This window comes from Myiozetetes cayanensis, unplaced genomic scaffold (genome assembly GCF_022539395.1).
Source record: "Myiozetetes cayanensis isolate MyiCay16 unplaced genomic scaffold, myiCay2020 scf5-8, whole genome shotgun sequence".
NCBI classification, from domain to species: Eukaryota; Metazoa; Chordata; class Aves; order Passeriformes; family Tyrannidae; genus Myiozetetes; species Myiozetetes cayanensis.
Window position 1 is genome coordinate 101,817,817 of NW_026087742.1, and position 24,958 is coordinate 101,842,774.

Below are 24,958 nucleotides of genomic sequence, written 5' to 3' on the forward strand. Positions count from 1 at the left end.
TACTGCTAAAATATGAAGCTATAGATTAGACATCAACAAATAACTGCTCACTCTTTCAGCTTTTCGATTAAAAGTTTTTGATACAGAAACAGTTCTTCATACAGATTTCATCAATGCAGCCAGGATAGGAACCAAGAACACGAACGAGAACAAGCAGGCCCTCAGAAAAGTATATGTGTACTCCTGAAGTGCTCAGATAACAAGTTTTCTGCTCATGCCAGTAGATGTACTTGCACACATAGTAATCATTTACAGAGTTCTTCTAAAAAAAAAGGCAGAATGAATCTCTCAACAACTACCTAATCCAAGATAATCTAGATAAAAGAGACAGTCCAATAGAAAATAAAGTCATCTTCTGAGGCAGTCCTGGAGAACACCAGTTTTCCCTTTACATACTTCTTGCAAATATGCATAGATGATGAAATACTGAAAGAAAAGTATGAAAGGAAACCTCCCAGTTTGGCTCTGTTTGGCTTCAAACTTGGGGATTTATCCTGCTCAGATCCTCAACCTGTCCCAAAAGTCCCAAGTCCTGCATGGATCTTTCCCTGCTACTGACAGTTCTCATGCCCAAGCCATAGGGAACCTTACATCTGATAATGCCAGTGGCATCTTTTAAAGCTTAAGGAGTCAAATAGGGAGATTTTTATTTACCCATAAGCTCCAAGGCTCTACTAAGAAATTCCTGTGTCAACACTGCATGGAAGAAAATGGGAGAGATTGTCAGAAATTTTCAGCTGTGGTTACACTACTCTTTCCAGGCAGTGTTTTTTACTGGCAGGCACAATAAAGGACACCTCTCCAGAAGACAAAGTCTGTTCAAAAACTGGCCCAAGTTACTGGACACTGCAAAAAAGAAACTGGTTGAGAATAATAAATGACGTGCAATACCCAGGATGTTAGACCAGAGGATCTAGCAGACCAGATGTATTTTTTCTTTTAAATATCTTTCAGGCTAGATCTAACCTTTTGACTTTACATTCAGTGATTAAATAGTTTAATCAGTAATGAAGCAAAAAAGCTTTGATGAAATATTTGTACAAACAGGAAGAATTAAGTTGCTTATTGAACAAAACAATCTCTTCTGGGGATTCACTTAATTTGCAATGTTCAGTCAGCAGAATTCATGGTGAAGTAAATATGTTCCACATCATAAAACTGTAACACTCCAATACCCAAATTAAAACTAAATTAGCCAACACAAACATGAAAGGTGGTGCTAGTAACAGCCATAATTTATGCCTCTGATAAGCCAAGATAAAATACTCATGTAATTACATTTTCTGTATTTAATAAGATTATAAAAACCTAGAACAAAACATTCCAAGGATTATGTAATGCTATTAACACTTAGATCACAGACATCTTAGGACCAGGGTCCTAATTACAATTACTAATTATTTGGCACTGTATGTGCATTTTTACTTTCCCGTCAAATAGCTCTCCCTATCCTGAATAGGCTGGACTTCAGATAATGCCATCAAATCAGCAGGTGAACCCAACATCCAGAAGAAAAGAAAGGATGAAGCTAAGCAGTGAGCCTAAAGCCCACATTGTGAGCAATAATCACAGTTTTCCAGATGCCTCAGCATTTCAGCAATATCTCTTGTAAGCATGAGGCAGAAAAAAAAAATCTTTTTTTAATCTCAAAATATGTCACCTTTTCAGATTAGCTTGGCTGTATTAAGCACGCTTACAAATAAACCTAATGCATTTCAAATGATGCAAATCTTGAAGCATTGGCTGCATGGGGGATCCTGCCACTTCCCCAACACAGCTTGGCTTGAATGTCCATTTGACAAAATTTAAATTTGGGACTTTCCATGAACAACAGAATCCCTTTTTCTGAAGGCACTGCTGTAGCACCACAATCGGTGATAACAAGAACAGGAAAAGAGAACTTCAGTGTGTACTTTAAAGGAATAATATTATAAATATACTAACAAGAACAACATTGAAGTGCTGGTTGTTCCCTTCTGCCCTGGACTAATCACAGGCTTCACAGTTTATTTAAGTGCTCAGCTCAAACAGTAGTGTTGCAGTCATGTTTCTAAAGATACCAGTGAAAAGTAAGCTGCACCTGGTGCCCTATTAAACATATTGTCAGGCTTTATCTCTACCCAGACCTCACTTAATGCCCCTGAGCTCACAGCAAGCCAAGAAATGCTGCAAGATATGAATAAGTGTTAAAAAATTATTTATAAACATTTAGAAGTCTTGGCCAAGGACAAGGTTCAAGCAAGAGGAATTACTTACCGTCTGTTTCCCCTAAATTACTGAATATATTGAATCACTTTAAAAATAGATATATTTATTTGATCATCAGTGTCCCCACAAGTTTTATAGAACTGCTTTTATCACTCATTTGAGGGAACACTCATGCTTCTGTGCAATGACACAAGTTTTGTCCCACGCACTTGCTGCACTCATTAGCAGCATGTCAAATGGGTCTCGTTCTGCAGGACCTCCTCCAGCTACCATCCCACACAGCACCACTACTTGAAACCCAGAAAGAATACAAACCTTCTCATTCCTATTAGGTCAAAACCTACAGAGGAAAGCTTCAGGCCAGGGAAAAGCCTCTTGGCAAGCTCCTGGGACAGTCCCACTCCTCCTATCACCCTTCCCTGCTCACATACCCCTGTGTGTCCCGTGGCCAAGGCTGCCAGATGCAAGGCAAAAGGGCAGGAGCAGAACCCCCCCTTTCAGCAGCCCCTACCATCCATCATGTAAAACTGCACCCTCAGCATGCACGCTTTGCAAAATAATTTCTTGTATGAGATCAGCAGCGTGGCCACAAGCAGGTTTCTCCATCAGCTAAGAAGGAGGGATGTCTTGGGGGAAAAACTGGTGCCAAGCAAGCGTAACGTAGGGTAGGGGGTAAGCACACAGAAAGCAGATTAGGTAGGGCCATTAGGTCTGGCCAATGATGTGTTGAGTAATTCATGGTTATCTCAAGAGAGAAAAGGGCATGCACTGAGAGCCTTTATGGTATTGTTCTGTCTGAGGGAAATACCTATTCATTTCCAAGAGCAAGCAGTAAGAGCCTTTATTGCTTACATGCTATTATTTAAACACAAAACATTATAAAAGCTTTCTTATGGCTATCATAAAAGCCTTCTTAAAGTTGGGCATTGATTAATGTTTACTTACTGTATTCCTTTCAGTTTCTGTATGTAAGATTGCTGCAAATCCTCAAAATATATTGTATTAAAACCCTAAAGAGGGGTATTTGCATGACCAAATATTTAGTGTCAACAAAAGTCCAGTGTGTTGCTCTGACAGAAAACCATTTTTATATTTCATAAAACCAGCCATTTTTTTCCCTGAATAGCCTGAATTTTTTGCATGGTTATATTAATAAACTGATTTCTAAAAATGAGTTAAAAGCTTGATTTTAGCTGTCAATCAAGGAAAAGCAAAAATAACCTGACTATCATGAAATATGACTAACTTCTTCCCTTCTTTCATAGGAAGAAAGAGACAACCTTAAATTTTATTTTAAAAGACACAATCTTAAGCTACCCTATTTCTCCTCTGAAAATGTCTGTTTTCTCACCCAATTAGATGTATTTTTAATGACCCAAATATTATCACTCTTTTTTTTTTTTCACCATAGAGGAGAAAATACCAACAATTTCATCTTAATAAGAAAGAAATAGCAATACCACCTACCTATTAGCTCGTACTTAAAAGAAAAACTTAAAGTCTTCTAATTCCTTCACATATTTATATAACCAAGGTTTGTAAAATATTTGTTTGCTGTTTGCCATTAAAAGCGTACAGAAAAATCTATCAACGAACTAAACCCTATAGAAATGATTCCTGGCAACCGAGAGATTTCTACCCTAGAGACTCCACATGTCGAAATGTTCGACTGAGTATCAGCCAGTGTCCTCCTCTATCACACCATCCAGTTCTTGCTCCTTCCCCTGCTCACGGCCTCAAGCCACTGGCAAGATTCTTGTACATAGCACTTACTACTTTCATCCCTTTAGGAGCCTCCTGCATCCATCAGAGCAGCTGTTTTCCTTCCCAGTCTTACCCAGCTGAGTCTGCCTTGGAGATCGCTCAGCTCAAGAAAGTGCTCTGGACAGTTACCTCCTGCACCAGGATGAGCATTTAGAGATGTTGTGAGAGAGAAAAACAGTACAATTGTTTTGGCAAAAGGGCCATACTCCAATAAGTGTCTACAAACACAGTCAGGATTAAATTAACCACCTCATGACTGCCCTAAGGATTGGATAATATTAAGCACTCCACGTAACAACAGATTTCACTCTTTAACACAGACAAATGCACAGAGCAGCCTTTGCAACAGTGGAAACAGCACACGATGAAAGAGATTATCAGGACTGAATTTATCTCATTTAATTGTTTCCTTATACCCTTCTACTCACCTGGATGTATTTGTCTCTCTTATCACTTGACTGCATATGCTTCAGGGCAGGGACACATTAAATGCACAGCATTTTGAACCACAAAACATGCAGATCTCACAGTAAATTATCAACAGTAACACCAAAAGCAAACACGAGCTTTGCAAAAACTGATTGCCATTATGCTTATTTTAAGAAACTAGGTTTATGGCTCTTTTTTCCCCAACAAAGAATTAAGCATTACAAATTGGATTGCCATTGAATATCTGGATTGTCACTAAATAGCTAGACCAGATAAACTGTCATGTAAGTTTTTCACTGGCGACAGGCATTATTACCCTGTTGTGTCTTTCATGGTACCAATGCATGGTACCAACTCTCCCATTGCTATTTGAATAGCATCAGCTAAATCATCTTGTCAATTCAGAACTAGCAGAATTGCCACTGATATTAGTGCCCTCCACTACCTCTCCTAATAAGGGTTCATATGAGGACACCCCCCTACTACTGTCAGCTTTTCAGATCTGCAATGATTTTTGAAGTAGTTAATTTTATTTATCTAGACCATTTTAATTCCTGGGAACAAAGTGGCCTTTACTGCCTAGAGCTCAGGGTGATTGATGCAGTGCAGGGAAATCCTGCACACTCTTGCAAGTGAAACCACTTTCAAATGAGTGCACAGCTGCCAGTGAGTGCTCGATGTATTTGCTCTGAAATTATTTAGTTATTACTATCGATTCCTCACACAGGTCATTTTCTGTGTGCCAGTGAAATCTTCAGAATCCTATGCATTTTGCCGTAACTTATCAGAGCTATTAATAAATTGGTAGTGTTTATGTGAAGATTCTTTATTAAAACAGGAAAGTAGCTTAGAGTAGTTATGTCTAAAAGTGCTGGAATGAAGAATCCTGTAGGATTTTCATGATGACAGTTGAAATGTCACGTGAATCTTCTGTTGCTTAGAAGCAACTCTATTTATTACAAATACAATCTCCAAAATGAATATTTGAGCATGATAAAACACCTGTTTGCCACTCTCCTTCAGCTGCATGGTGCAGTCATTAGCAGTGTTCTTGCCCTTACCCAAATACTGTCAGAAATATTTTGAAGACACTAAAAAAATTACCTAAGGAACAGAAATGTTTGACAATACAAAAACAAACTACAGGGTCAATCTCGTGGCCATTTTGCTATTCACAAATTTTCAGCTTATGAACATACCTTATAATCAAATTGCAAAACAATCACCTTAACTGTACAAGTAAAGTTATTGTATTTTGCATTTTGTTCTCTGTCTTCGAAAGGTCTAGTAGTTTACTGCCTAGAAGATAAAGTTTATATCTTCCTTTACAATTCTGAGCCATATTTTCTGGTCTTTAAGAATATTTTGCATGAAGGAATTAGAGGAATACCATTTCTCCACTTTTATTTCCACCTATTAATAAATAAAAACTTTTCTAGGTACCTAGAAGGATATTTGCTTCACTGAGGGAAAGGAAGAAAGAAAAACCTTTTCCAGAATTTTTTGGAATACATTTATGTGAAGCTCATTTCTACTTTTCTTCAATCTTTTAGGTAAACTTTAACCTATGAGGGAACAACTAACATATGCTTGGACTCTCTCTCAGTGTATATTTTCCAAATAAGTGGAAATTATTTTTGGCTATCAGTCTTGCATAATGCCATCCTTCCCCTTATAGCTCTCAAAATACAAACCATCCTGACCTGTAAGTGATGAGCCTCTACTGACTCATTATATTGCCTTAAATATACCCTACCAACAGATTCTCCATGTGATTAGGGACACCACTTGGGATTCAGCAAATCTGTTCAATGTATTCTTTGGTTATTTCATTAAACCCTCAGATATTCAAATTCCCTTATCATTGAGGCCTATAGTAAAGATCTGATCGGATTGTGATCCAAGATCTCAACATCCACCAAAACAGAGTAAGAACCTGAAACAGATTCTGCAAAGGCCATGATAAAAAAAAAATATTGATTTGTTCTTCATATTAGATAGATACTTGATGATCTTGACAAAGGGATTTTTATAACTAATTTAACTGAATAGAAGAGAGGAACCTGATATAGTCTTATCCCTTTTATCTGTGAGACACTGTTAAAAAGTTGATTTTGAATTCTGCATTTACTGATTCTACTCCTTTGTAATTCTTTCCACAAAATTAAATCTTAGCATTTTAAGATGAATACCAGACTAACAGCTTTGTCACACACATATTGTCTCATGTGTGTGCACATATACGTGGGCTCTCCTAGTAACTTCCCATTTAGCTCATTTAACTCACCCCTGTTCCTCTTAGCATCCATCAAATGCTGTTTCATCTTCATGCTTTTAAAATCATTGTAATGGATTTTACGTTATTTTCATGAGTTTTCTCTCCCATTCTTGTGTCACTCACTCATTACTTTAGTGACTTCCACACATTCTGACCACTGATGTTTTCAATTAAATGCAAATTCAGCCTGGGCTAAAAACGTGAATCTTCAACATTCCTATGGATCTGACGTGAGATAACAGATTAGTCTACTGATGGACGTTTCATACTGAGAATCTACAACATTTTTGGGTTTTAGTGATTTCAACAAAATACATTATTTTACAACGATGATCCATGGTTGTGGGAAGTCCTATGACACCCATCTGTTTGCTTAAAAGTGACCATCTTTGCTCCTTGGGTCTAGGTAATTGGAAAGAATAAATGCTGCCTAATGCTTTCCAGCATAGAAAGCAAACCCTGCAAAACAATTTATTACAAATAGATTAAAAGAAACTCTGCAATCTGATGGCAAAGCAAAACTATGGTAATAGTTTCTGAAGCACTCCCTATGTTTCCATTTAATGCCTCTTAGGCAGCATGGCTCACTAACTGGCCCTGAAAAGGACTCTCCAAGCATGCTGATTTGAATTCCAGGTAAAAGGCAACTGTCTAGCAGAAGCCATTAGTGGGCAGAAGGGAGAGGCTGACTTTGTTATCGCTGACTAACAGAAAAACAACAACAGGCACCTGCTTCAGAAGATCTGGACTAAAATAAAGTTACTGTATTAGGTGGTAGAGCATGAAGGAGACCCCATTGTTTTCCTAACTCTACAGAATAAAGACCTGGCTCCACATCCCTGGAATTTTATTTTTTTAACTATGTGTTAAAAAAAGATGAAAAGAACCCCCACAGGTCTGACTGCAATGACATCTGCAAAGCACAAAAGCAACTGCAAAGTGCTGCTTGTTAAGCCCTGTTTCTTCAGTAGCTCAGATCAGTTCACAGACAGCATAAAAAGGCATCCACAGGGAAACACCAAGCTTTTGTGCACTGAGATCCCCCACGCTCTAGAGGCATGGGTTTATGTAATTGTTCACAGGCATGTGGCATGCCACAGAAAAAAATAAGAAAATGAAGTAAAATGTCCTTCAGTGGCTTGATAGAACCAGGCTGGAGAGTAGAAGGACAGGGCAATGTACTAGAGAATGGTACATTTACTGACAAACTTCTCACCACATGGTTGGGAAAACTGATCAATACAGTCAAATCATCAGCTCAGTTATTATAAATAAGACCAACATCCTTCCACTGTGGGGGTAGAGGCAGCGGGAAGAAAAAAATGGGAAAAAGCAAGCAAATGAAATTTCACACTGATAATCCAGTAAAGTAACTGCCTGTGTCTGTGCACACTGAAGAACACAACACAGCTCCACCTGGAGACCAGCCATCTCAGGGAGTTAAATCAACATGGTCATCAAAGCAGAAAGTGGACAGGAGCAACATCTTAAAAGCCATTTCCATGATCAGAGACACTGTTAAATACTCACAGGAGAGCATTCTGAATCAGGCAAAGTGGAACAGTTTTACAAACAAGCTGAACAAAAAAGTCACTGAAGGCAAGTCATTAAAGGATATTTAATGTAAATGATTTACTTTTAAATGTGCAGTTTCTCTTCCTACCAAATGTCTGGTTATTTTTCTTTAGTTACATGCATATTGTACAGGACAAAGAAGATGGCTCCTCAGATTGAAAATGGCTTAGTAAATGGCAAACACTCCTTCAAATGTGCTTCCCAAGGTTTTGGTTTTTTCCACCCAGGTGCCAAATTGGTCAGTCAAATAATTTCTTATGAAACTTATCAATTATATAATTATTTATTTTACTTTCATGTAAGCACAAACAACAGCAGCACTACTGTGCACATCATTACAATTCATCTTTATCATGCAAAATCCACGGCCTTTTCTAGTTTATAGCTTCCCCCCCCTCAAATATTTATGCCCAGCAATCAAAAACTTTTAAACAAATTGTAAAGTCTTTAAACATGAGTGGGAAAGTAAATGCACCTAAACTATAATCAGTTCTTTATAACATGGTGCACAGCTCTTCTAAAAGAAAACCAACTGTTTACTCAGCATGTCACTCTATGGTTTTTTAAGATTTAGTATAAATCCTGGCACTGGTTTTTCATTTCAAACTTTGAGTAACTTCAAGTAAATTTAAAGAAAAACCACAGGACTTAAATTATTTGATTTCTTTTTTATCATATTTTTCTGCTTTACCATAGTGTTAAGGGTGGCTATATTTTAAATAAGTGCTTAGTTAATTAAGTTAATTTAGAAACGTTATCTCAATATAGCCCAAAAAATCTAACTCATAATTCCTACAGGAATAATAACTCACACATCTAAGAGAGATTTTCAAAGCTGCTGCTTTCTTGAATCTTAAAATTTATTCTCGAAGCCATGATGTTTGTTACAGGGAGCTATTTACAATTTATGTAGACCTGCCAGTAGATTCAAATTAAAATTATTGTGTAAATTTATAAACTCAAGAGTAACATCAGCTGTTCTTCACTTAACCTTATCAAGGTAAGGCTCTAAAGCACATGAGGAAGGGACATGTAGGGCTCTCTGAAGTCTGTGTAATGTTTCACTGACAAACCTGCAATGTTTTAGGAACAACACTGTCAAAGGCACAAACAGGAATTTTAAGGCAATTAAATTATGCCAATTTTAAGAGCTGTATCCCTGCTTTTATAGGAGAAAAATATTGCTTTTACCTTACTGATAAGTGTGACGACATCACCTTCTCGGATTGTGAGCTCATCATCATTCTGTGCTTCATACGGAAATATCACTTTGCAATACTCCTTGTCTGAAAGGAAGAACATTCAGTGTGACAAATTATCCCTTTATAAGAACTGCTTATTCAAGGGTGAATAATCTTCATAAAATATTCCACTAGTGTCTCTTTGTGCCGCTTTACTTCCTTGCCATCTTTCTCTTCATATTTTAGACCTTCATAAACAGTATGAAATATTTAAGAAACTGCACTGATGAGCATTCCTGCACACGTCATCCAGGGAGTCAGCTCTGCAGCCCCTAGAACCATTATCTCTAATGAAATTGCTCCAGACAGCAGCCTGCCACAAACTATTTCCCTTAGAGCAAGCCTGTATCTGACACTTGCTCCAAGAGTTCCACTGGTATGGCCTTCCACCAGGTCACATAAACTGGAAGCATAAAGGACCCAGCAGGTCCTTATCTATCCCCTTGTGTGCAAGACAGAGGAATTCTGAATCTATAAAGATGATAAAACAATAAATAATACATTAATGTAAATGCATTAATAACTAAACCTCCTGTATACTCAGCATACTCTGAATATTAATCTAAAATTTCCTCATCCCCGTTTTCTTTACTGTCTATAAATATGGGCATCATCTCAACTTTCATCTGGAAAATACAGGAGCCAGCACTCCTACTCAGAAATCATGAAAAGCAGTTACCTACATGTTGCTGTGCAACAGACAAGTATGTCAATTTGCCTTACAAATAAAAAGGGAATATGCATTCCAGCTGTTAAACTATGTATAAAAATATGTGATACTCTTAGACAGCAAGTTTAAAAAGACCAAATAAACTCCCTGACCAACTGTAGAAGGACATGTGACTTTGTAGAAATGTTCACCTCACTTTAAATGTCTCCGTTTTGATGACCTCTTCATCTAGTCAACTCTCACATTCGATGCAGACAAGAAGGTATTTGCAGGACACAGAAATATAAATTAATTTGAAATAATGCGACTTATTTCTTTGTATTTGCTATAAAGAGAAACCTGAGTTATCACACTTGTGGGTATTTGAGGCTCCACTGGGGGGGTCAGTTCAGCTGCCCAGACATTCAGTGCCATTTCGGACACTCATGGGTATGTAAGACACCTGCAGAGTTGGCAGATGCACAGCTCATGGGAGAACCAGGTCTCTCTGGCCTGACAGCTGGAAGCAAGTCAAAACAAAATACCCTGGGGGTATCTCAAACAGCTCCAGATGCAGGTTGCTGATTTCAGCCCCCAGGCTTGAGCCTGGTATCTGAATTTAGATTCAAGGACCTGATGTTAGAAACCAACATGGTCAGTGCCTAGACTTGCACTACAGTTGATGGAGATCAAGGCACTAAAATGAGCGAAGCCTTGAGAGCCACTCCTCACTCCAAGAGCAGACACCTACATTTGATCAGCTGAATCACTCTCTGAACTCTCTGGACAGCACTGACAGATCGTCAGTGGGACCCACTTAAGTCCAGATACCAGTTTATAACCCAAACTTAGGGCTCTGACACAGAAGCTGCATTCCAGCTTCTGAAGTTTAGTGAGAGGAACATCAACCTTAAAGAAGCAGCCAACACATATGCATGTGAAGGGTTGCTGTCTCTAAGCACCATCAGCCTGAGAAATTATACAGTACTAATGGGGAAGAGGAAAGCTCTTCTCCAGTTCACACACTGCCACACAGAAACAGCATGAGTTTTATGTGGCACTGGTTCAAGCAAACAAGGACTTCTTAGGCTTCAGAGATTTATTTTTCTGAACAGAAACATTTCAATTAATCCATGATCATTACAGCTGGTTTTCAGGCCCTGTCCTGTACTAGGTTTGGCTGAGATGGAGTCAGTTTTCTTCCCAGCAGCCCACATGGTGCTGTTGTTTTGGATTTGTGCCTTAAACTGCACTAATAACACACCAGTGTTTTGGCTATTGCACAGCTATAACTGGACAGGTATATTATATCCCTCAAGTAAGTTGGCCAGGGGTGGGCAAGAAGCTGGGAGGGGACACAGTAGCTGAGCCAAGCTGAGTAAAGGGGTATTCCATGCCATATGACCTCCTGCTCAGCAATAAAAAAGGGTGGGCTTCGGGGGTGTTGGTATAGGAGGATGATGTTGCTTTGAGACTGGCTGGACACTGATGTACTTGTAGTAGGTAATGAATGATTGCCTTTGTGTCGCATCTTATTTTTCCTCTTTCATTCACTTATCAAACTGTCTTTATTCATAAGTTTTCTTGCTTTTGCTCCCCCTATTCTCTCCCCTAGGGGGGAGCAAGTGGCTGGATGGAGCATAGCTGTTGGCTGGGGTCAACCCACCACACCTCCTCTGAAGTCTCCGAAGAAACAAAGAGTCAAATGAAGACAGTGAACCCAATCTTTGGAGGAAAAAAATGAGCAGGGAAAAATTAAATCCCTTTCCCTAGTTCTGAAAGCAGGGAACACTGTCAAATAAACATCTGCTGGCTTTTCCAAACCACCAGGTCACAACTCAGATTTCAGAGGATGAAAGGGGTGTCTAACTGCTGCTTTACTGCATTCTGGAGGAAAGGTGGGGATCTCTCTTTGTGGACTTGTCTAGGATGTTTCACCTGCTCACTGTCTTGTCTTCAAGACAGAACTTTTTATGTAAAAGCTGGTGGAAAGTTAACACATACATACTTAGGTTGATGTAAAGCAGCCTGCAGATAAATATGAGACTCAGCATATTTTACACTTCAGTGGTATGATACCTTAAATAACCATAGTGGGTTTTTTTTTCCTATTCTGAGAACATCCACATCCAGAAAAACAGCCGTGTTAAATAACAGATTCAGTGAATTAGCCCAGAGTCGATGCAGATGTAACACTGTACTAAAGATATCGAGTGCTATAAATTCAGGCAAGTCTCTAGTTACTGGAAGCATGCTTAGCATTTCTTTTTTGGGATACAGAACAGAAGCCAGGCTGGATTCTTAGATGTAAACACTACCTGAGCTCAAGAAGAATCACTCCTGAAGGTCCATTCTCAAATGCATACATTGTTCCTCCATTCAGTAACAGTATAATTCCAAGATTAAGTGGGAAGCCAAGCACAATGTACAGCTAAGCAACCATGAACAGTCACTGCAGTGTCGTAATGGCACTGCTCTGAAAGGAGGAGAAGGCAGTGCAGCTTCTGCTCAAGGTGTGGATGAACCCCATGTGTTCCAGGTTAAAGAATGCTTTGAAGAGCACGTGTCTGGGGGCACTTCTGTTTGAAGACTGGGGATTTGAATCATCAGACCCTGATAGACAAGAGTCTGTAGTTTTAGCATCTGAAAAATCAGTTGATAAACAGGAAGTGCCCTCTAGCAAATGGCTACACATCTTCACCTTCTAGCTTTGATGTCAAGAACTCTGTTGTACCATAACCTGTCTGCTCTCCCCACCAAGCTCTAGAGTTTTTTCTCTTTTTTTAAAAAAAGTACAGATAGCTGTGAAACAAGAAATTAAACTACAAAGAAATTTCAAAATCAGCCAAATGTTAATGCAGTTGATAAAGAGCCAGGAGACAATCTTGTGAGAGGCACAGGAGGGAGTTGGGGGAGGCTCATGGTCACCCCATGCTCTGAATGCTCGCACAGGAACACCAGAGTTAAGGCACAGCCGTGGAAAAAAAAATATGGTTTATGTACAGTGGAAGTCTGGTCTTCCTGAGTACAATTCACACAAACATATACTAAATCAATACATTTCTCTACCTGGAAAAGACCCACTGGATCATGCTGTAACAGAGCTAGGTCTCAACAACATGGATGGCTTAGGAACCATGTAAGTGACTGCACAAAGTCAGCTTTCAAACTTCTCCTAAGGGAATGGTAGAACAACATGATTCAAGCAGGCACAAGCAAAGCCAACAGGACTCAGAATAATATGAGCCTTTAAAATCAGATTAATAAAAGCAGAGAAAAATCTAATGGGTTATGTCACATTAGTACTAAAATTGTCCTTACTCAACAGAGCATAATATCACAAGAGGATGCAGAAGCACTTAACGTCAACAGTTATGTTTAGATAGGAAGGAAGAAAAGATAAAATGAAAAACTAACTTCAGACACAGCATTGTAGAGACCACACTGGAACTTGCTGAATTTGGTGTTTTCCAAATGAAAAAAAAAAAAAGACCAAAAATACTAAAGGTCAAAAACAATATATCCTATTACAAGGCTGGTAAATAAACTTAAGCCAAATTAAAACTTTAAACTAGGATACTAAGCAACCCTCAGCTGTAGGTAATAAATCTTGGTTTTATATTTGACATCCAAGACTGGGTTTATACATCAGAGATGGTCCTTCCAGAAGATACTCTTTTTCCCTCTGACCTGAAGACATCTTAAAAATATATCTACTAATACACATCCAACAGCAGATATCTTTAAAACAGTAAGGGAGGAGAAAAGATGATACTCATGAGCTTTTAAGTCCTCATTTATTAATTCAGCAATACTTTAAGCTGTCAAATCACAATCTCACTGCAAACTCACAGCTCCTCCCCATCAAAGGACAACAACGTGCCATAGTCAATGGGCATTGCTCAGGGAACTGAGAAGATAAACCTTACAGCACATCTTACAAATCAGGCAGGCTGGATTTAATGCAGGATGTTCATCTTCTGCATCTTCTGAACATATTCTGAACTGCGAGAGCTTGAGCTAGGAGTAATACTATTTAAAAATACTCACCCTTAGCTACATCCTATGATTTTTGAACTATACTGTTCCAACTAGAATAGGTACAATGATAACACAAAAATAAGAGTCTTCACCGCCCACGCCACTCCTAGTCCTGTCCTTTGGAAAGAACAAAGTCATTCCTACCTTCTTTGACAGACCCCAAGGGGACAGGGTGACACACAATTCCCCTTCCCAGCATCATCCTTGAAGCTGAGAAGTTGGAAGAAAAAGAAGCAGCAAAGAACTAGATAAGTGGTCTGTCACTGCCCACACTTCATTGAGGAAAATGTCACAGGCCCATCCTAAAAACTATAAAGGGTCTATCCTCTAAAAAGAAATAAATGTTTTATGGGGGTAATCCTGAATCTCTGTGCAGTACCTTAGGTCCCACAATCTGTCCCAAGCTGACAGTGTGGCCTATTTGACACAGTCTCATTCCCCCCAAAAATCATTGCCTCAAGAGGGAGAACAATGGCAAGAGATAGCCTTCCTACAGAATATAACTGCTCCATTCCCCAGGCCATTGCAAGGGCTGTATTTCACTCACAGAATTCAGTGGCTTAATATGTATTTACAACTGCAGTGCAAAGCACTGATTTCAACCTAGAGACCTTCTCTATGACTTGGGGTCCTGCAGTATTATAGCAGGTAAATTCATTTGTTTGTATTTTTAGAAGCTGGTTAAATGTTACACTGTTCAAACCAGAACTGAGCAAACTCCACTTACTGTATCAGTGAGCCCTGTTGCACTTTAAAAGCATGCCTCTGTATTTGTTCTCCTGCCACACTGTTAGGATGAGCTGAGACATTCAAAACAGCAGTCCACAGACAAATACACCTTCAAGCTTAAATTTCTCAGGGCACAGTGACTCTGGAATTTACTTTTCCTCTTAGGCCAGGATGACACAATGGCTTCCTCTTACCTCTATTGTCGCTTTCCTTGCATAGTTAATTTTTGAGGCTTAAATACTTCTCCATCAGTGAAGTCTAAAACATACAGCAATCAATATGGACATAAATAGTAATACTAAGAAAGCAAGCAGCATTAAAGTATTATTCCTCAAGTTTAAGTTTCCTCTCTTTGACCATCACTCAAAAAATGTTTCTGAAATGGAATAAAATATACAAAGTTTAGTGAAAAATTACATCATCATTACCAAAACCACAAACCAGATGAAAAAATCCAAACGCTATACTCAGCAGAATTTGGCTTTACTATTAATTGCTACACTCAAGACTCATAAATAGATTGCACTAATAAATATTTTCACAGAACTTCACGAGATGCCAACTGTCAAAACATCACCTCATTAGACAAAAAAATAGAAACAGAGCTAATTATGGCCCTAACTAATGAATATTCAGCTATTCCTTACACCTTCTACACCACGCAAACAGATTAGTGCTTGCTATGATTTTGGCAGTCCTATGCAATAGCTTAACACAAATTATAAATAGTCAGTGAGCGGAGTAATTAAATTAAGTGCTGTGGTCAATGCCCTCAGTGACTTACTGCCTTTGCTATTTTGTTATCTGCTTATTTATACTCCATTTTTGCGGTCTCAGTAATCTACAACAACTGTCTCAAACACTGTGGATGATTTTGCTTTGCTGAATTTTAGAATCCAACAGAGATGCTTCAAAACCTATATATTACAATGTATCCTTTTCACCACAAGCCACTTATACTAAAAACAAGCTATTTCATAGAAAAAACAATACATCTCACTCCAGAAATGGGTTTATAAACACTCATGCATGAATGTGCCATCCTATCTACATAGGGAACTACAACAGGAGAATCCCTCTCTAATTCTAGGAACCCACAAATCTAAACCAAACAGCTCTCTCCTCTTCTCATCAAAGATGCATCCTCTCATTCCTGAAAAGTTAGTGACGTTTTCCAAGGGATTACTCAAGTTCTGTCAAGATTTTTTGTGCTTTCACTGTGATCTTCCTTTGAGCAAAAAGTCCTCTGGCCCTGAAGGGTCATCTGTTTATCCCCCTAAATCTGCTGGAAGATGTACACAGCATACTGTTGGCAGATGCACCTTAGAGAACATAATCCTCTGTCTTTTGTTCTGACCAACTCATCCCATTGCAGAACTCAGGCCATTCTGCAAGTACCAAGAGCAGACGGTAAACATATCAAGTGTCTCGCTGCCAATCACTGCCCGATCACATCAGAAAAGCTGTGGGAAAAAATCAGGCTCTAATCGAGATGTGAGAAGAGTCAGCAGCCATCACCCCGTGGGCAGAGGGGGAAGATGCTGCTGCTACCTGTTTTCCTCTCTCAGCAGGCTCTCTCCCAATGCAACTGCGTTTTTTATCCAGCTGGGACTAAGGAATAACAGCATCAGTTGTGGAAAGAAACAGGTGGAAAATAAAAAACTTTACTATTCCTCTACCAACATAACCTCAGTCTTGCTTGCAGCATTCATTTTCAGCAGTAATCCCAAGGGAATCTAAATCACATATCCAAAAGCTCTCTCTTCATACTGAGCTCAATCTACAGGTCTTCTGATTCTTGCTACTTTCTTGGAGAATGGCACAGTATCAATTAAAGATTCTAAGAAATACTGGGACACTACTGTCTCCTGGAAAAAGTGAAAGTAGTTGAGGTCCATGGTGGAATGATACTTTTATGCTGAACACTGCAGTTGGAACATTCATTAGTTTTCTGATACTGCAAACTTCCTCAGATTGAATGCTTTTTCAAGCTTGTTTGTGGTAAAAAGTAATAACTTTGAGAGAAATGACAAATTCTAGACAGATCACATTCCTATGCCAGAGTCTGACCATTCTCTTCACATCTATCATACATTAACTTTATTATGAAAAAATTATTCCTCTGCCTATATTAAAAACCAAAGCACGTTGAAGTGTGTTTCATTTTCACTGAAAGGTTTTTCAATTTAAGTGAAGGACAACTTCAACTGATTGAAATATATCTTCAGTGATGCCATTTGAGGCTAAGACAATTATATGTCATTACATCAGACCTTCCTATACATGTGCTTCTCCTTCCCAAGCACAAGAATTCTACTGAGGCCCCAGAGATTCCAGGAAAGACAAAATGTCCTAAATAATAAATTTTAGGTAAAATTCATAGAACAAGATACTGTACAAATAAGTAGACCACCCTTCTCACCAGCTCTGGCAAAAGGGATGCTGAATGAAGATGGCAACAAGAAGGATTTTTCTGGCCAAAAAAGGCATGTCTGAGGCAAATAAACAGGTGAAAGAAGAACCAATCAGAGCCCAGAAGTGTTGTTGGAAAACTTTTTCTGTCAGCCAGAGCTCAGTGGATCACTGTAGAAGGTCCAGTTCTCTAACCATTGCCTGGAAGGTTTCCACACACTCATTTACAAGTGGTGAAAGTTTGAAACTCCTGCACCCTGGGATGGGATTTTGTGAGCAGCTTCAGCTGTCAGAAGTATGAGCTGATGTGCAAAGGAGCACCTGCCTCACAGCCTGGCTTAACACCCCAGGGTTATTGCTGCAGGTGGGAAAGCCCATGGGACCATCCCTTCCATGGCACCTGCACTCAGATCAGCTCAACCTGCTCAAGCTGCAGGTTGGGAAAGGTAATTCCAGAACACATTCTGCAGCCCTGCTCTACATTACAAGTTCACACATTTTTCAATATTTCAAGTTCTCACTTCCTGAGGGCAACTGAGTTCTTGCAGTACTTCCAATTATAGCCTGGTGGCACAGGGGAACAAGTTAAGAGGATGTAGCAAGTCAATTAGTGTGGTGGAGCTAATGGACAATAACTCACTGAAAGCTGCTTTAAGCTGCTTTTGAAACTCTGAGATGAAAACCTGTGCAAACCAGGTTGTAACCATACACTTCACTCAGACAGACCCTGTTCTGCTGATCCAGGTGCTATCCTTCCTATGTCTGTATTTATTTCAGTTCTGACACAAAATGTTATCTGCTAACTATGTAAAAGGATAAACACATCAGGGAAGGAGAAGCACTGTGCAAGACCTAAAAACAATCAGCTCCTTATATTATGCTCATCTTCTTTTGCATGGTATGGCTATGTTCTCTTCCCTCTTTTCCACCAGAATCCATAACATTTAGTAGTAACTGAAAAAATATAATACAAAATAAAAATATATATAAAATATAAATATATATGTACGTTCTTTGGTAAGCTAGTTACATATGCCTCCCTAGAACAGCATGGGAACATGCCTAAAAGACTTAATCATTGCTTTTTGGTTAATAAGCACTGAAATGATGAAAAAAAGAACTGAAGATCAAAGAATCAGAGAATGGTTTGGGCTGGAAGGAACCTTTAAGTCCATCTAGTTTCAACACCCCTGCCATGGGCAGGGACACCTCCCACTAAACCAGGTAGCTCAAAGCGCCACCCAACCTGCCCTTGAACACTTCCAGGGATGGAGAATCCACAACTTTGGGCAACATGTTCTAGTGCCTTACCACCCTCACAGTACAGAATTCCTTCCTAATATCTAATCTAAACCTAAGTTTGAAGCCATTCCCCTTGCTCCTGTCACTACATGCCCTTGTAAAAGTTGCTCTCCAGCTTTCTTTCAGGCCCCCTTCAGGTACTGGAAGGCAGCTATAAGGTCTCCCTGGAGCCTTCTCTTCTGATTTCCCATACAAACTATACTACCCACACAGACTATTTCTGGTACATAAAGAAAGTTAAAAAAAAGAAGAGAAAAAAAAGCAAGGGCACTCACAATGAAATTTTTCTATGACCTACCTACAAGTTACAGCCTGAAGTTGGATCTTATTCAACTCTGATTAATTCCAAAGTACCCTCAAGGCTGAAAGATGATCACGTAATATAATTTGATTTTTGGTGGCAGAGAACTCAAGGTAGGATTACCAGTGCAAAAACAATTCAGAGGATTATGTGAAACAAAGCTTTCTGTCTATGTACCTCCTACTCAAAGTTTATCCTAAATATATCTATCTGCATGTATACAAGACACTCTTTTAGCCAAAACCAGAGAAAAGTGTTCAGCTTGCCTTTAATAGCACAAAGTGCAAAAAAGAAAAACCTATGAAACCTACTTTTTGTTCTGCTGTCCACTTCTATTTTTGTTGGCTCCTGAGTTGCTGTGGCTGGAGGTAATTTCTTCCCAACACTCTGAAAAAAAATAATTATTCTCCTTTAAAATTTGCAGGTTCAGTTAAAAGTTGGACAACATAAAAAAATTGTAATGGAAATACAAAATATAGAAGTAGAAAAAGGAAAACAAAGAAACAGAGGCAAATAAAACTATATTTAGGTTTGTTGCTGGGAGTTTTGTTAACTTTTTCAAAAATTATAAAGAATTCATAAAAATGTGATCCTCAAATTTACCTTTAAAAACATTTACTAACATTTTTAAACAATAATCCCTTAACACAGTTTCAGGGAAGACTCAGAGAAGTTTCATTGGTGGACTGAATATGTGATGAAATTACTTAAGTAAAGGTGCTATTCAATATCAAAACTCAAACTGAGAGAAGGGGGGGGAGGAACTCCCTTGACTTCTGTCCATACAAGAAGTATTCATTTCAGTCATTCTAGATTGAGTGTGATTTTTATATTGACAACATTTCTCTAAAAGATTCCCATTTTTACTTATTTTGAGCAAAAATAATTAATTTATGGTGCAATAAGTAATACCTGCCCTCAGACAGGTAAGCTGTAACAGTAAACAAATCCTATCTGCCCCCACCAAAATAAAATAAAATTGGTATTCATCTTTATATCTTTGCCTGTTACTATATGCATGCTATTGCCCCTCTCTCTCTCAGCTTTTCTCCTTATCAAGAAAAGATACCAAGATTTTAAGCCTAGCTTTAAAATCCCAGCAGTGTATAGCTGAAGAAATAAGTGTAATTATTACTTTTTTATATAAATAAGAGTACTGAAAAGCCCTAGCTGTCATTCAGCATCCTTTTCTGGCAATGGTGCATAAATACCATGAAGCCTCCTCCACACTCCCTTGATCTTCTGAGTAAAAGCTAAGAGATGAGAGCTAAGATTTAGTCTTGGAGATGATAATGAAACTCTTGGGGACCACAAGGAAAACTCTGGTCAAGATGGGTACAGCACTTGTAGTAACTGAAAAATTCCAAGCTGTATAAAGAATAATAAGAGCTCCATGTTAGCAATTTTGCACACTAATGTGTCAAAACATAGCTATGAAAAGGACTAAAATACACACAGGGATTTCAGGCTGGTAAAAGAACACCTGGGTAACAGAGATAGTTTTAAGAGGTGCCCAAAACAGTCACCAAATCTGTGTTGACAGCAAGACAAACTATGAATTGCAGCACCCAAAAACATTTCTGTTGCAACTTAACTTGCAGGTGGCAGCAGAAACAACTGACCTTCTGCTGAGCTAATGACTCTACTTACAACCCAGAGTTTGTGAACTGCTGAGGAAGAGAAATCAACAACAAAACTCTACAGAACCTCTGAAATTCTCTGCTGAGGTGGGACTGAGCGATAAGAAGCATTAACTGAAGCACTGACTGTGGGGATAACAGAAAAACAGGACGTGACACATTCCTGCAAACCAGGAAAGGGCAAAACTAAGAAAAGTGCATGACCTGGCTGTGCTGAAGCAGTTAAAAGGCAAGAAGGATGATGAGAAAGAGCTGACCGAGATCTAGCTGGAAAACAGTGAAAATTGTACTCAAAGAGATATAATGAAAACTTTGAACCTATTGGGCATTTACAGAGATAAAAGCACAGAATGCCTGCAAGATGAAAGCAAGACTGGGGAGACAGCTTTTGGTTCAGAGGCAAACAGGGCAGTTCAAGACAGATGCACATTTCAGTATGTGCCCATTCATGATCAAACATTTATTCACAGTTCTGTTTCAGAAAATGGTTTGCAAAATGATGAGAGCATGTACTCTAAACTCCACTGCTATTTAACTCAGAAAGACATGCTTACTAAAAGAATATCCAAACCCATTAATTATGGGGAGTTTCTGTGGGGTTTTTTTAAGATGAAATTGTTATGCAAGAGCAATTAATTAAAGGAAATAGTTTGGTAATTGCTTCACCATATATGAATCATTGATTTTATGCCATGAAACCAAAACCCAGATAAACCCACAACAAGCTAACATTTAACAAGCTACAAATCACAGCAAAAGAATCATGGGCAGAAGGGAAGATAGTAGTGTATCCCAGGGGGAATGACATGCTGCAGTGTAATTTCTTAATTTACAAAAGCAGATGCAAGGGCGATGCTTGAAAACATTTATTCATCTGTTCATTCAGAATGAATGCCTGTGCAGGTGATAAATCAGCATTGGGAACCAACTGAGTCCTTGTGAACTGAACAGAGAATACCATCTAAACAAGACTGCTCTTTTATGGAGAGCTAGGAGGCATAATTCAAGTAAGTTTAATGAGGGTTACACAGAACCCACTACAGTGAGTGAATATGTGCATTTGATGTGGGACAGGGAGAGGAGAAGACAAGTGGAACTGGTGTTCTTTAATTGTAAGGGGACTGTACTCTAGGATTTCTATAGGTGACATGAGCAGAACAGAAAAAGGGAGTAAAAATTGCTGAGCCATACAAACCTAATTTCAGGTGGATCTGAGTCAGGTAAAAGACTAACATGAAAGCTGGAGTTGTGTATCAGTGTTTTCTGCCATAGATCTATGTGTCTAGAAGGGCTTGGACCAGTATTTTCTGTCTAGAGCTGTATATCTTGAATTCTTGGCTGCAGAATGGTTTCAGCAATAGCAAGAATGATAGCATATCATCCTGCGCCTTTGTATCTCTAGCCTGGTGGCACAGAGAAACTCCTAAAGACTACTGTTACAGTTTCCCTCTATTTTCCCGAGATTTATGCTAATTATCATAAATCTCTTTTCTAGGTGGTGGCAGTGAGCCTTGTGTTCCACTTACATTACTCTGGAGATAACACTGACTTGCTTAGTCCTGTCACACAAGAAACACGTGGTGGAAATGGAGTTTGTATTTTCTGACTCCAAGCCTATGTTGACTCCTAAGACACAACAGAACATTATCAAGAAAACAGGCAGAATCTTGATCCCACTATTTCTGCAAGGTGAGTGTAATTAGATTATTTAGCTGTCAGACACAAATTCCACTAATCACCTGACAGCTGAATCCTAAAGATGAAAGGGAATGAAGTGCCCTCTTGCTGCAGAAACAGCTGATTAAAGCATGAATAATGACCATGATCTGGTGTACAGATATTCAGAGGGATGAGACAGATTCAGCATCAACCTGCCGGTATTAATGCTTTGTTTCACGAAGCCTGTGGAAGGACAGCCTAGCACTAAATAACAGGTTATTTTGGCAGAGGAGGCCTGGGTGGCATCTCGGTACACTGCAAACCCAAATCACTGCAGGCCAGTTTCCTCTGATACTGAATTAACAGTGATTAAGAAAGTGGATGACTTTTGGCACACGAAGTCACATGACTGAGGTCATGGTATAATATAAAGAGTCTCATGTTCTTTCATTTATATATTTTGTCTCAGCTGCAATCCCTGTAACAGCAGAGAACACCACAAGAAAAGCAGAGCACATGATGGGCAGTATACAAGTCAGTTTTTCTCACTTAAAGGTACTTCCCTACAACTACTGAACCCTGATCAGAGGGAGAAAAAAAGACCTGTGGCCAAGTTTCCTTCTTCAGGACATTTTAGAATTGTACTTCAGGGTTTTCTGTTGTTGTTAAAAACTGTCTTTTCTCTCTACTTTTGTTATTCAGGTCTAGTGTCTCTAGAACATTTAATCTGAAAATTCAAATTGAATGACAGTTGTGCACAGGTAGGTCCATACAGAAGATTCTGTTATAATTCTTTGCACTAAACAAACATACTTATCCACTGAGGCTCCTGAAACAATATAGGCTTCTCTAAGCAAGAGCTTATTAACTCAGGAATAAGGAAAAACGTATTTACTCATCATCAGTATTATTCTGGAAAGTGTCTTGAGGTCTTTACCCAAGGCGAAATATTTTGGAACTGCTACTTGGAATATAACTCCATGAAGACATTCTAAAAAATATATCAGACATCAAAGAATTCATAAAAAGGGGTACATGAGCCAAAAACACTAATATTTTTAAGTTCAACTTCTCCGTTTGAACAGTGAAAATATAACAGTATGCACTGATGCTTTACACAAAGCAGGAGAAGACAGTTATGTATTTTGTGAACTTTTAGAATTTCAGAAAACATCAATAACTAGGTCAGGGGGAAAAGTGCCGTGTTTCTCTGACCACAATGCCTCCTCTCAGCATTCAACTAGTATTTTTAGATGTTGTTTAATTGCATGAGAATTATCTAATATATAGGTTTGCGTGCAAATCCAAGGCCATTATTAGTGATAGTATAAAATCTGTATTCTTTAATGTATTTTTGACAGTCCATTTTGTAATAGAGAACATTTTTCCACAAAAAAGTGGAAATGGTCATTATATTCTTCCAGCTCTGGAATACAATCTTCTCACATGTGGTCTTGTGAGGGGACAGCCAAATTGATGTCTTTTTTTTGCTTAAGGAATGTCATCAAGTCCTCTACCCATCCTACCTGTCATGCCTTAAATACAAAAAAAAAGGAGCCAAAATATAAAAACCCCAAAGACTTCCACATGCCAAAATGCCCTCACTCTGTCAGAGACAAAGTAAGAGAAATGTCCAGGATTTCAGTTTTTCCCATGATGCCAACATTCAGCTCTACATAAAGTACTTTCTGTGACAGCAAGATCAAGTTTTGCTGTGCTAAGGTTTCCCTAAAGGACAGAGCTAACTTTCCCAAAGGGTCACCACATTCCACTACTACCACAAGAAGGCAATAAGAATTTTAAGAAAACTTTATAAAGAAAACAAAAATTCTTCAGAGAAAGTGCAACTAAGGACCTGTCTCCCATTTGATTGTCTCACTTATTTTAAATAGCTTCTTCCTCTGCAACTGCTTTCTACCCAACTTTGCTTTGGTAGAAAAACTGTCCATATTCTCCTGAACCACAATTATTTATATTTTTTTAATAGCATCTAGGCAGATACATCTGTAGTCAGCTAACACAGAGAGCCCCAGCTGCCCAAGCTGCACACATTTCTACTGACATCATCTCTGAGGACATTCCCACCACAGCACAGGGTAATTTCCTTAAAACTAGGTTAGGTGAATGGATGGGAGAGAAAACAAGTGTTCATCAAATCCCCAGTTACAAGCAGGCAGTCTCATGCAGAGGCAAGCAAAATCCTTTTTATTCTCCTGCTCATAATTTACTCTGAGAAGAGAGACAGGTTGTCTCGCAATTGGTGTCTCACAGGTGTCTCACAATTCACTTGTTGTGAGCAAGAAAGAGGGAACTGCCTGAGCCCACCCACCAAAGGTGGGCACATCCCCAGGGAGCCACCCTTGGCTGCCACTCCTCCTCTGCTGTGACATTGGTGCATCTGCAAGGAGAGAGGAGAGAATTGACCCATGTCCTGATGTGTTGCAGAAAGGAAAGAAGGAAAAAAGCAGAGTTTTAATTAATCTGCTTCACTAAACAGCTGCACAAACGTTTGGGTGAAACTGAGGCAGAAAAGTTATGGTCATAGGGATGAGGTGCAACTCTCAGTTGCAGCAGTTATTTATACAAGCTTAGGTTTATCTGGAAAGCATGGTGAGCATCTCACAGTGTGTGCTGGTAATTCCTGGGGCCAGCATATCACAATTAGACCATGCTCAGGACAAACCAAGGAAAGGCTGCATAAGTGCTTGTTGGAGGTTAAAATAAGTTTAC

The 24,958-nt window shown here is 38.9% G+C and overlaps 1 protein-coding gene across 3 annotated transcripts in view; it reads right to left on the reverse strand.

Moving 5' to 3' along the window:
- The window catches only part of SH3KBP1 (SH3 domain containing kinase binding protein 1), a 215,375-nt gene that overhangs the window by 40,770 nt on the left and 149,647 nt on the right, over window positions 1-24,958 (reverse strand). For all 3 annotated transcript variants that reach the window (XM_050332555.1, XM_050332554.1, XM_050332556.1), the window contains 2 exons: window positions 19,241-19,316; window positions 9,446-9,540 (listed from right to left, as the gene is read on the reverse strand). In XM_050332555.1, coding sequence (XP_050188512.1) covers window positions 9,446-9,540; window positions 19,241-19,316 — 171 coding nt within the window. The remainder of the gene's footprint in view (window positions 1-9,445; window positions 9,541-19,240; window positions 19,317-24,958) is intronic.